A 12576-nucleotide genomic window follows, 5' to 3' on the forward strand; every position below is an offset into this window, starting at 1 on the left:
GTAATAGGTTCATTTTACAATACGCAACATCCACAAAAATGACCGTTACAACGCAGTTCGATCATTCATCTTTTTGAACAACAATCTCTCTCGTTGACATTCCGTAACAGAGAAACTTACCTCTCATGCAGTTTGATCGTGGCGCGACATTCTCCCCATCTTGAGTTTGGGGATACAAACTCAAAACAATAACATAATGATAATACATACATACAATTTTGAGATAACAATAACGTACATAATAATAATAGAAATATTTCAAAATATTAGAATGAAAATTGAAATCAATATTTTAGAGTTCAAACACAGAAAGTTCAAAAGTTTGTTTAGAAGATTATAAATCCAGTCTTTTAACTGGTTTTATTTTTCGTCCTGAGCGAGACATGCGAACAGTTTCATTAGAGTCACTATTAAACTCAGGATTTTCAGCTACCACTTCCGGAACCTTTTGAGGTTCCGATACGACTTGCTCGTAATTTGGTGTCAATTCCAAAGGGTACAGTCGTTGGATTGGTCTTAATATGTTTCCCTTTTCAGTTCGCATTTTCACAAGTCTGATGATTCCATCTTTTCCTGGAAAGAGTTCCAGTACTCTACCTAGCAGCCAATGGAGCCTTTTTTATCATCTGCACCAATTAACACTATGTCACCTACATTTATTTTATCTTCTCTTTTGTTAACTGAAGAACGAAGGAAACCCAGATACTCCCTTTTAAACCTTCGTTTTAGATTTTCACGAACCTTTTGAATATGTCTCCATCTCAAAACTATATTAGTCTTTTCAATTTGATCTAAATCAGGAACATCATTTAATGGATGTCCTGAAGAAACATTGAGGGGGTCAAGGTTTTCAGTTCTTGTTCCTAAGATATGTAATTTAATGGTCTGCTGTTCATGATAGATTCGCATTCACATACAAGAGTCTGCAATTCCTCGTAAGACAAACAGGAGCGTCCAAGATTTTTTCTTAAAAGATCTTTCAAAATCCCAATCAAGCGTTCCCAAAAGCCTCCCCACCATGGAGAGGAGGGTGGGTTAAACTTCCAACGAATTTCGTTAACTCTAAATTCACTTTCAATTGTGGTCCAATCTAATTGTTTCAGAGCGTTGTTTAGTCCTGTAAAATTAGTACCATTGTCTGAATACATCACAGAAATTCGTCCTCTTCTGGCTATAAACCTACGCATAGCTTGGATGAAGTTATTGGTACTCAGTGAAGGTATTAGCTCAAGATGGACGGCTCTAAATACGGCGCAAGTAAAAAGCACTATCCACATTTTTTGTTTAGATTTAGTCAACAGAGGTCCAGCTATATCTGCACCTGATACTTGAAAAATTGCTGCTACTTCTGTTCGGTCTTTTGGAAGAGGCGGAAAGGTACCTCAAGATGTTTTACCTTTTGCCTTTTACATATTAAGCATTCTTTGATAACACTCCGGACAGTTCTTTTCCCTTTCACTATCCAAAACCTTTCCCGCAAAATAGTCAGTAGAGTTAATGTCCCAGCATGCTTGTTAGCAATATGTTCTTGGGCTATAAATCTTCTCCCTGCTAGGTGTTTCGATGGTAGAATTATTGGAGAAATAAAATCTTTCGATTTTTCCTCATTTATCAATCTGGATTTCAATCGTAAAATTCCTTCTTCATCTTCAAATATTAGAAGACCTTTCAAATTTTTTCGTGTTTCTTCATTAGAGTAACATTCCTTTTGTATTACACGGAAAATAGTCCTTTGTGCATTTAACAATTCTTCATTTTGAAGTTCCTTACATTTTCTTAAGTCCTTGGCCTTTGGTTGAAAACGCAGTATCCAAGCCATAACCCTAATCATCTTTGAAAATCTAGAGAATTTTCTGGCTAACTGTAATGGAATTGACTCTAGCTCTGTGTTACTAGCAGAGATGACTGACTTTCGTTTCTCTATCTCTACTTCTTTCTCGTTAATATTTATAGCTCGTTAATATTTATAGCCATTGCTCCTTCGAATTCTTCAACCAAGCTGGCCCTTGCCACCACTTGAGTTTCTGAAGTTGCCTAGGTCCCCAACCTCTTGATAAAATGTCTGCTGGATTCTGGTCAGTTGAAATATGAAACCAATCTTACGAAGTTGTCAACTTTCTAATTTCACTTATTCTGTTTGTAACGAATACCGGCCACTGTTCTCGACGAGTTATCCACACAAGAACTGTGGAAGAATCTGTCCAAAAGTAAGTCTTGACGTTGGGAAGTTTCAGAGCTTGCTTCACAGAACTAAACAGCCTAGCACCTATGGTAGCGGCCATTAATTCAAGACGTGGTATAGTAATAATCTTCGTTGGAGTTATTCGTGATTTGGCTTGAAGTAATTGAACAGTCACAGAACCCATATTGGATTCACTTCTTCAGAAAATGCATCCCGCATAAGCTATCTTACTGGCATCGACAAAAGTATGGATACTTAAATTGGATTCCTTCATCACACCTAACCAGCTTGGAAGTTTTATATTTTTGAAGTATTTCAGTTGTTTTCTCCATTTAAAAATTTTTTTTCTTTATTTCATCATTCACTTCATCATCCCATGATTCTTCCAAGCGGCCTGCAGCAAAATCTTAGGCTGAATCATAACAGGTGCAAGGAAACCTATGGGATCAAATACTCGACTAACTAATGAAAGTATTTTCCTTTTAGTTACCTTTTCTCTGTCATCAAATTTCAAAGATTCGGTGTCTATTTCTAAGGTATCTAAATCTTTGTCCCAAATCAGTCCTATTACCGGTGATGTTGTACTTTCTGAAAATTCAGGAATGCCAGAACTTTCCCGTCCTCTGAGATCAAACATTCCTTCTTTCATCACATTAGTTGCAGATTCGATGAATATTTCTAGTTCGGCATTATTTTGTACACTAGTTACGCAATTACCGACATAAAAACTATCTTGTAATTTTTTAAGAAGCTCTTCAGAATATTTTTCTTTCCACGATTCTTTGGATAAATGATGGCCAATAACTGCCATTAGCAAAAATGGACTACAAGTAATACCAAATACCACACGGGTGTGACGAAATGTCTTCACTCTACCATCATCACCATACCAAAGAAAGCGTAAAAAATCTCGATCTCTTTCATTTAGAGATATCTGTAAAAAAGCTCTTCTGATGTCTGAAATCACACCAATTTCCTGTAAGCGAAATCGTATTAGAATAGAAGGAATAGTTTCAATCAAATTAATTCCAGTCTCTAAGCTATCATTTAGAGATGGCTGATTAGGAAGCTTTGCCGAAGCATCAAAAACGGGTCTAATTTTCATGGAAGATAGTGAGGACGTTTCCTTAATAACTGGACGATGTGGGAGGTAATGAACTACGGGTAAAGACAACTCCTTTTGGGGAACTTCTTCAATAACTCCTTCCTGCAGCCATTCATTAAACACTTCATGATATTTTTCACGATATCCGATTTTTTCCAACTTCTTCGTAGTATATTCGAGTGTTTTCAAAGATAGGTCATAATTGTCAGTTCAGACTGCATGCTCAATCTTCCAAGGCAACCTCGTATCTACTATTTTCTAATTGACGAACTGTTTCTCGGAAATGAACCATAATAGCTCTTCTTGACTCTTCTTTAGTTTTTTGTTCAACAGGATCTCGGATACCCAATAATTCTAAGTCCCACAACGATGAAATAGGCAGGTCTTCTTGAGATAACATAGAAACTATAGTCATATTTACATTGTGCTGATGTTCGGATTGAGGTACTTTACCCATCAAAGTCCAACCCAATTTTGTTTCTATAGCCACTAAACCTGTTCTTAGTTCTTCTCGTTTGCCAGTAAATAACTTCCGTGCAACGTCTGCCCCTAACAGTACTTCAATAGGGACTGGATTCCCTTGGGTATCAGTTAAGCGTATTCCTTTATTTCCTAATTCGCGAATCCAAGAACCGTATCTTATGCTTGAAATATCATTACAAGTAACATCATGGTCTACAGCATCTAATTTACACGAATATTTACCATCAAGGCTACTCAAGTAAATCTTGTAACATTTATGTTTATAAATTTCAGTTTTCGTTCCACCAAATAAAGAGTGACTAATTCTTCCTCCCATTGCAAGTCAAAACCCATTTCTTCTGCGGTGGACTTTAAAACATAACTTTTTGAGCTTCCCGTATCGGTCATTAATCTAATTTTACGCCTTTTATTCTTACCCTCTATGTTTACAACTAGGGTCTGAAGGAAAACGTCATTCGTAGCACGCGAATGTAAAGAATCGATTGTTTTCCCTTTTTTCTCATCATTTCCCTGATTATGCATTTCAATACACTTATTACATTGAAGACTAGGACAAAAAAATTTCAAATGTCTTTTTGAACAGATCTGACACTTAACATTTGATCGACACTGGTTACTGAGGTGACCTTTAACCAAGTATATTCTGCATAAACCTTTCTTTTTTACCGCAGACATTTTCTCATCTAACGGAATATAAAACGCGGTACAGGTACGCGTTTCATGATCTTTTAAACAAAACGAACAAGAAGGTATTGCTTCATGATTCATCAAATCCGACGCGGAAGGAATATTTTGGCTAGTTGCCAAGTGCTTACGATCAGACACAGAAAAAATATCCGCTCTGCTTAATTTTATTTTTTCTTCTGACTGAACTTCGCTTTTCAGAAATTCAAATATTGCATCAAGACTCTAAATGTTTCGTTCAAATTCAGTAATTTTTCGTTGTCTTTCAAACGATCGCAATACGTGAATAGGAATAGCACTTTCTACAAGAGGATATAAAATTGTTCCACACTGATCAGTCGTTACACCAAAACTGCTCAGGGCTCTGAGTTGTGTTGAAAGTTTGTTATACAAACTACTCAAAGAATCCTGCTTCTTTTTCGCTGCGTTATCCAAAACAAGTTTTATTAACTCTCGAACATAAAAATCAATTAAAAGTTCTTTACGGCCATATCTCTCAGTGAGACTTTCTATAGCCAAAGGATAATTTTCGTTCGTCACAGGAAAAGATTCTACAATATCTCTAGCTTCTGATTTAATTTTTTTTGACTGTATCAAATAATGGAATTTGTCTGCATTCGTTATTATTTTCATGTATGTTTTTAAACTGATTCCAAAACGTAAGCTAATTTTTTTAAATCACCTGCGAACTTATAAAGTTCTACTTTCGGTAGGCGTTGGCACAAAGTTTTACATGTATTTTCATCAGTAATTAATTTCTGACTACTCTCTGACGATGTATTTTGGATTTCGTTTAATTTACTCTTAATTTTATCGAGAAATCGTTCCGATTTTAACTGTATCCTAACAGCCTTTTCTCGATAGTTCTCTGTTTTATTTCAAATTCTATTTCGAATTCCTTATCATCAGTTATAGTATCTAAATAAGCACTGTGCGTCAATTCTAATGTTTCTGCCTTTTTCTTGAACAAATAAAAACACATTTCTGCTTCTTCATAATCAACATTATCATCATTTAAAAGTTCATCTAGTCTCATATATGCTTTAGTAAAATCTGAACGTTGCGCAGTTTTGTTTCTTTTCATCACTTCCATTTTGTCTTAAGTTTAAAATATTCAGATAAAATTAGGCAAGAATAGTATTTTAAACTTCAGTAAAACAATAATCAATAACTTCAAAACGGATGTATAAGGTAATCAACTTACTCTATCTATTCTTTCATCCAACATGTTTCCAACAAACACGCCCACCCGGGGGCGCCAGAAATGTCGTGAACATCATTGTGAGTTTAAGAGAAAATAATGAGCGGTTTGTTAAAATTTAGATCAGATGAAAGATCTTTTAATATATAGCATTTTAATACTATTCAGCACAGTGTAATAGGTTCATTTTAGAATACGCAACATCCACAAAAATGATCGTTACAACGCAGTTCGATCATCCATCTTTTTGAATAACAATCTCTCTCATTGCCATTCCGTAACAGAGAAACTTACCTCTCATGCAGTTTGATAGTTTGATCGTGGCGCGACAATACAATACTTCCTTTACTTCGTGCAAGGAGGTAATTAACTAAAGTTCTTAAACACTGCTGAGAAAATCAAGCAAATTAATGCTTCGTCTACGAGATTAACTATTTAAACAAAAGAGCTACAAAAAAAAGCAGTAAGGAGTGTCGCTGCCAAAAGCTGTTTGAATAAACCTTCATTAACTCTGACTTGCTCTAATCTCATATGCTCAAATGCTCAAATGCTCTAATCTCATTTAAATCTAGTGACAGCCAACGAAAAGGACAAGAGACAGTCAAGTTCCAAATCATCAATTAATTAATTAATTGTATGGATGTAATTAATTAATTAATTAATTGTAATATCAAGTAATTAATGTAAAATATACTTTATAATACAAGGACCTTGCTTGCAGTGTTTCATTTTATTCTGAAATAAAAGAGTTGATTTCTTTAATAAAAATTAGTAACTCTGTAGAAAAATTAGGTTATTTTGAAGCAGGCGACATGAGCAATACCTCCTGAATGAACGTGGGCCTCCTAAATACGCGCCTAGTGTGCTACCGTTACACCACGAAGGCATGCTGGAAGGAAGAAGAAAATACTTTATATACTCCCCCTTTTAAATGGCGACTGGGGATTAAGGGACCCAATCGCCAAATCCTAGTGGTCAAGAATCATCATTCAGCAACTTTTATAGTTCGGGTGCCACTGTGGGGGGAATTTAGGTCATTTTGAAACAGGAGACATGAACAATGTTCTCGCCGGGACTGAAACCTGGAGTTCTCGAATACACTCCGCGTGTGCTAACCGTTACACCACAAATGTATACCGGAAGGGAGGAAGAAAATACCATATAAATAAATATTTACTATTGCAAACACTCTAGTTTGTTAAATTAGCAGAGAAAGGATTACGTCGAATCGGTTTTAAAATGCGCATAATATAATCGAAAAAAAAGCACTGTAGACTTAAAAATTTCAACTTAAACTAAATTTTGAAAAGCTGCTTTACTTTAACTTTTTATGTTCTAAAACTGGCAAAAGAAAACGCTTCCTTAGTTTTACATAATTCCATTTAAATTAATATCATTGCTTCAAATGCTTTCACAAATATATGAATATTCCTTCCTTGCTATTGAATTCAAAGTCACTAAGAGAATTCTTTAACTTAGAAAATAAAAGATATACTTAAAATGATAAAATAAATAAAATAACAGATACTACTTAAATAAATTAAAAAAATAAAATAAAAGATACTACTTAAAATGATCGGTATACTTGTTCTTCTATATATATCTTGTTCTTCTTGATATTGAATTAAAGTTAAGAATAATACATATAGCAATAAAAGTATTCAATCCGCTTATGACTGCTCCTTTAAAATGGTATGTAATTCTAAATGTAGCAATTCTCAAGTTTCGCAGAATATTGAAAAAAAAAAAAAAAAAAATACTATGCTCAATTCTCAAAGTTGTAATATGACATCTGAAGAATTGTACCATTTATTTTACAAGACAAGCAATAAAATGCTGACGTATCGCCATCATTAGCATTTGGAACATAAGGGAGATTTGAAATTAAAATTTTGTAGTCCGATGTTTATCTTCGAATTCATTGCACCTGTATTATGTTTTCTTAGATTATACTTTTCGCTATAAAATATAGCATTTGCTTCAAATATCAATTTACTTTTGTCGCGAAATAGAAGTTCTTTCAGACCGAAAGCTATCAAAATTTATTTCTCTGGAGAGTGTTTTCAAATCCGGCGTCTCTTATTTAAAAAATTATAGCATAATTCTGAACAAATAGTGTTTTAGTTACAAGTGTGAAGTCTATGAAATGTTATTCGATTTTGAAATATATTTTCAAAAGATGAACTGAAAGATTATCTGTAGGTTACAGCGAATACACGAAATAATTCAGATAAATATTAGCTTTATTAAGATGCTTACATGCCGGAACCAAAGCGGCACAGCTGCACCGGGTGGCGGAATTTATGCCTTGCAAAATTCGCAGAATTTAGACATGCACAGGGCAGCAGAATTTAGAAATCGCACAAATTGTATCGGACTAAAAAATGTCTAGTGCTTAGTCTGGATTTCATAAATTCCCAGCAGTGCTGGGATTTTAACATTCACATTAAGAAACCTTTCTTAAAACTTAAACTATTTTATGGACAAAATTAAAACTTTAATTATATACTTATATATAATGAGTTTACAACGTTTTAGAACTAATCTAGTACAAAATGAAAAATAGAAGAAAATGTCTTATGTTTTAGCCTGCAGTCTTAGTCTTATGTCTTTGTACGTCTATACACCTTTTGGCATTTTCATATAGCTGTTTGATTTCTTCATGGAAGAAAGCTTTTGGAATAATGTTCAAGCTGTGTCTGGTTACGGGTAGTATGGGGTAGTTAGCATACTACCCGTAACCAGACAGCTTGAACGTTACCCAGAACGGGTTTATGTCTATAAAAACGTTTACCCAAAACGGGTTTATGTCTATGAAAAATATGTGAAATATTGTAAAAATAGGCTAGGGTATAGTTATCTTTGGGCAATTATATCGTGGTTTACAGCAAATTCAGTTATCATCTTACAAGGAAGAATAAATAAAAATAACTATTGCAGTTGTTTTAAACGATCGTATCCTTTCACTGATTAGACATTATTTTTTATCGTGAGTTGTTCCTTTGAAGAAGACAATGGACCCATTCATAAAGTCAGATTGTTCAGCTATGATTTTAAGAAAACGAAGATTAAGTTACGTTTCTTTTCCGGCGTGTAAAATTACCAGTCTTAAGTATAATCAAACCATTGTTTTCAGGGCTAGGAAAAGGAGAGTGACATCTTTTTTTCTAGCATCAGTCAAGAAACTGTAGCAGTTTCTGACGCAAGAATGGCTACAAAATACTATTACCATTGTTCATAACTGGCATACTTCTACTTCAAGAAGAATTCAAGCAATTTACAATCCAACAGCTGCTTTTACACGTCATTAAATACATAATTCTTCATTCGATTCGCCCAACCGGTATAGTAGTTAGCTCGCTGACTGCTGTGCCGAAGGGCCAGGGTTCGAACACCTGAGAAAGCATGTATGTTTGTAAATGTAATAGTATCCGTGCGGGATGAGAGCATTCTAAATATTCGACAAGCCGAAAGGCCTTTCACTCAAAGAATCTCTAAGATCTCCTTAGAGATTCTTTGTTTCGCTGGTAGAGAATGAGGGATGGGGAATCCTCCGACCCGTCTCCCCCGGGTGCTCCCCATCAAAATTGTGTAGGGGGGATAAATTAAGTTGCACTGTCACATGTAATGTGCTGAAGGCTGTTGCCAACATGAGGCGTAATCTTGCGTTCCTTGCCACGAGGAATTTCGTGGGCTTGGGCTGATATAAGTCAGACAATTGAGCATTATTCAACAACAACAACAATTTTTCGTTTGCTTAGGTGCTTCCGGTTATATTGGATAACCTTTAACCATTATGATGATAATATATCTCAGTGACGGTACTTTATATAAAAGTATTTTATATAGAACAATGGGAATAATGGCGCAATTTGTACCACAAGTATAGTCATTTTTACTTGTGCTTGGTATCATCCAGATCGTCGTTTTCTAGTTTGCACGAACTGGTAAGTTGACTTGTAAGGATCTTAAGTTTTACTAACGTTTATTTTATTTTAAATCTTTACTATCACTTCTTATTTTCTACTTCCGGCCAGAATTAAAAGCGTTAACTTATTTATGCAAAATTTGTCTGGCGAACGCCAAGTACTTAAGTTGTGGCTTTTTGCCAAGCGAGAGAGAGGAAGGAGTTAGTCGAAGCAGGCCGCTTGCCTCAGAAGTTTTACTCGGTTGCTGTTTGCCTTCCAGGCCAGAGGTTTAATCCTCGTGATAATTTTAAACGTATTGTAGTGTTAACAGTTCTATGTACTACATACGGCTTCCTGTTAATATACGGCCAATCGTCCTTGTTTATTATTCGAAAGTTAAGTTAGAGTTTAGTTATATTTTTATATTCTTACGTTCAGACCACAAGTAGTTGGTTTCTGTATTCCGAAGTACGGAAATTATTGTAAAGAGAGAAAAATAAAGGGTTTTGTATACCCTTCTTGTGTATCCTGTCTACTTCCCACAGTTATTGAACATAGCTTTAGTAAGCTCCCTGTTCCGAGTCAGGTCCTTGCATGTTCCCAAAGAAAGTAAGACGGAACATTGAACCTGATAGACTTAGGTATTCCGCTATAAGACTGCGAAATATTAGGTGTAATACCGAAAATAACTACAGTACAAGGTCTTCAATCCGGACTCGTCGGGACTACGGCGATTCCGGATTAATGGTTTTTCGGGATTTATAGATCATCAATTTAAATCTGGTAAGATGGCATGCAGAAATTATAAAATTAAAAATATGAAACCGTAATTTATGAAATAAAGAGCAATTATGATCTAAAGGGTATCAAAATGTACAAAAAAAATACTTATATTTATTTTTTTTACTTTATTAAACATTTCTTTTAATGTAAGTTGTTTAAGTTGCTTCGTTTTATGTGCTAATACTTTCTCTTTAATTCTATAAACAGATGTAATTTCTTGTTCAGTTACAAAGATCCGCTGTTCAAGTCCTGTAATTGCTGTGCCGAGAATACCAACTAAATTGTCAATCGAAATTTTTTCGTTTTCACTAACCTCTCTGTCATTTTCTTTTTGTCTTTATCCATTTCTTTCTTTCTTTTTTTTTTTTTTTTTTTTTTTTTTTTTTTTCCAGCAATTCCACTTTTTTGTTTGACGGACATCGAAACATGTTTCCGCTTTGTAGATCCTTTGCTAGCTCCAGAATCGGAAACTCTTTTTGACATAATCGAAAGTTCAAGCTTACTTTTTATTAAATTGCTCTAACAGTCTGCCAAAAAATAATAAGCCGGATCCAGTTAGAAGATTAAGGAACAACGTAATCTGAAGCATTAACTGAAATAGATAATTAGATAATTTTAGCCTAGCTTATACCGTCCGTTATACATTAAACGCGCATGCGTAAACGTATTATGCGCATGCGTAACGCTACGCATGCGCAGAAAGTTTGTAGCTTTGATTTATGGATTATAGATCATTCCGGATTATGGACGTCTGGATTAAAGACTTTGTACTGTATAAAACATTTAATGATGCAATCTTCGTTACTATAAGAACATCCGAAAGATGTAAGTTAAAATCTTCACTTCAGTCGAAAATATGCATATTTTCTGTATTTTAAAACTAATAATAACATTATTATTTTTTCAGATGGCTTATTTTACGGCTATATTTCCTTATATTGTTTTGACTGCTCTTCTGATTGTTGCACTTCAAGGCGACGGAGCTGCGAAAGGAATCGTATTCTTTTTCATGCCAGATGTAAAAAAACTGGCTGACATAAAGGTAAGTTTTCTTTTCGTTATTTAAAAGTATTTCTTGCTTTTTCTTAAAAAAACAAGCAGTGTTTAGCTGAAGAATATTGAAGTTATGTATGTGTACTTAACAGAGTCACTGGGGGCTTTTTGAAGCAGGGAGACGTGAAAAATGTGCAGTGCCCCCGCAGGGACTCTAACCCACATGTACAGGGACTCTAACCCTAGACATCTCGAACACCCGTCGAGTATGCTTCCAATTGCACCACGAAGGCATGTAGAAAGCAGGCAGAAAATACCTAAAAGGTGTCAAGACAGGGCCATAGTTTAGCTCATAATCGTGCAATCTGCTTTACACAGATTTCTGATTCATAGCTTGCAGTAATCGTTAAATAAATGATAGATAACGTGAAAGATGATCGGGGATGAGATTTTCTTGCCAGGTCCGTGCAGAGTTTTAAAGTCTAACTGAGTGAAATCTACCAAATATTGCGCCATTAATTGCGGATTTCTGACATAAAAGAGATCAAAGAGAACATAAAAAATGCATGGCTTTCATGACCACATTGCCATCAAGCAATATCTTGCATTTTGCTAGTTGCGGAATTATATTTCCGACGCTGCTCATCACGGGTGTTATAAGTTCTTATTTGAGACTTCAGGGACTGATGTTCTTTGTTGTCTTGTTTCAGGGTTGCTCTGTCAATTAATTCTTCCACAAAGATAGAATTCTGGGTAGCTGACGAGATTTACCAATTTTCTTCTGCAGGTCACCAATGATTATCGAAGTGGAGTCAAGTTGTAAATTGGTAAAAATAACTTTTTCCCGAAGAAGGACTTTTGAATAAATATAATCAAGAAACGTTTCACTGTGGTTCAGTTTTTGTTCACTGTAGTGTACTTTCATTATAATGCTCCTCTTAAATCCTAAGGCGAGAGAATTTGTCCGTGCAATACAGTCAATGTAATTTTTCCCTGTTGGTCAACTACCAGTTTTTTGCCAAGGCAAAAAATAAGATTAGTTAATACTTTACCGACCGATCGCCTATTAATCAGCTTTTTCTCGCCAACGTCTACCGACCGATATCCTAATAATCGCTTTTTTTCTCGGGGCTACCTGAAAATAGCTTATCAATTGGTAGCCATGGCGAATAAGCAATTGCCATTTGCTATATCATCTGCATTTTATAATTAGTATTGAGGGACATTGCTCACTTGC

At 35.0% G+C, this 12576-nt stretch overlaps 1 protein-coding gene across 6 annotated transcripts in view; it reads left to right on the forward strand.

The window, feature by feature from the left end:
• The window catches only part of LOC118203579 (sodium-dependent nutrient amino acid transporter 1-like), a 122943-nt gene that overhangs the window by 65221 nt on the left and 45146 nt on the right, over positions 1-12576 (forward strand). For all 6 annotated transcript variants that reach the window (XM_035375863.2, XM_035375862.2, XM_085813555.1 and 3 more), the window contains one exon: positions 11254-11388. In XM_035375863.2, coding sequence (XP_035231754.1) covers positions 11254-11388 — 135 coding nt within the window. The remainder of the gene's footprint in view (positions 1-11253; positions 11389-12576) is intronic.

The sequence above is a fragment of the Stegodyphus dumicola genome, chromosome 3 (assembly GCF_044657685.1).
Source record: "Stegodyphus dumicola isolate Sdum_Otavi_A_Nest chromosome 3, ASM4465768v1".
NCBI classification, from domain to species: Eukaryota; Metazoa; Arthropoda; class Arachnida; order Araneae; family Eresidae; genus Stegodyphus; species Stegodyphus dumicola.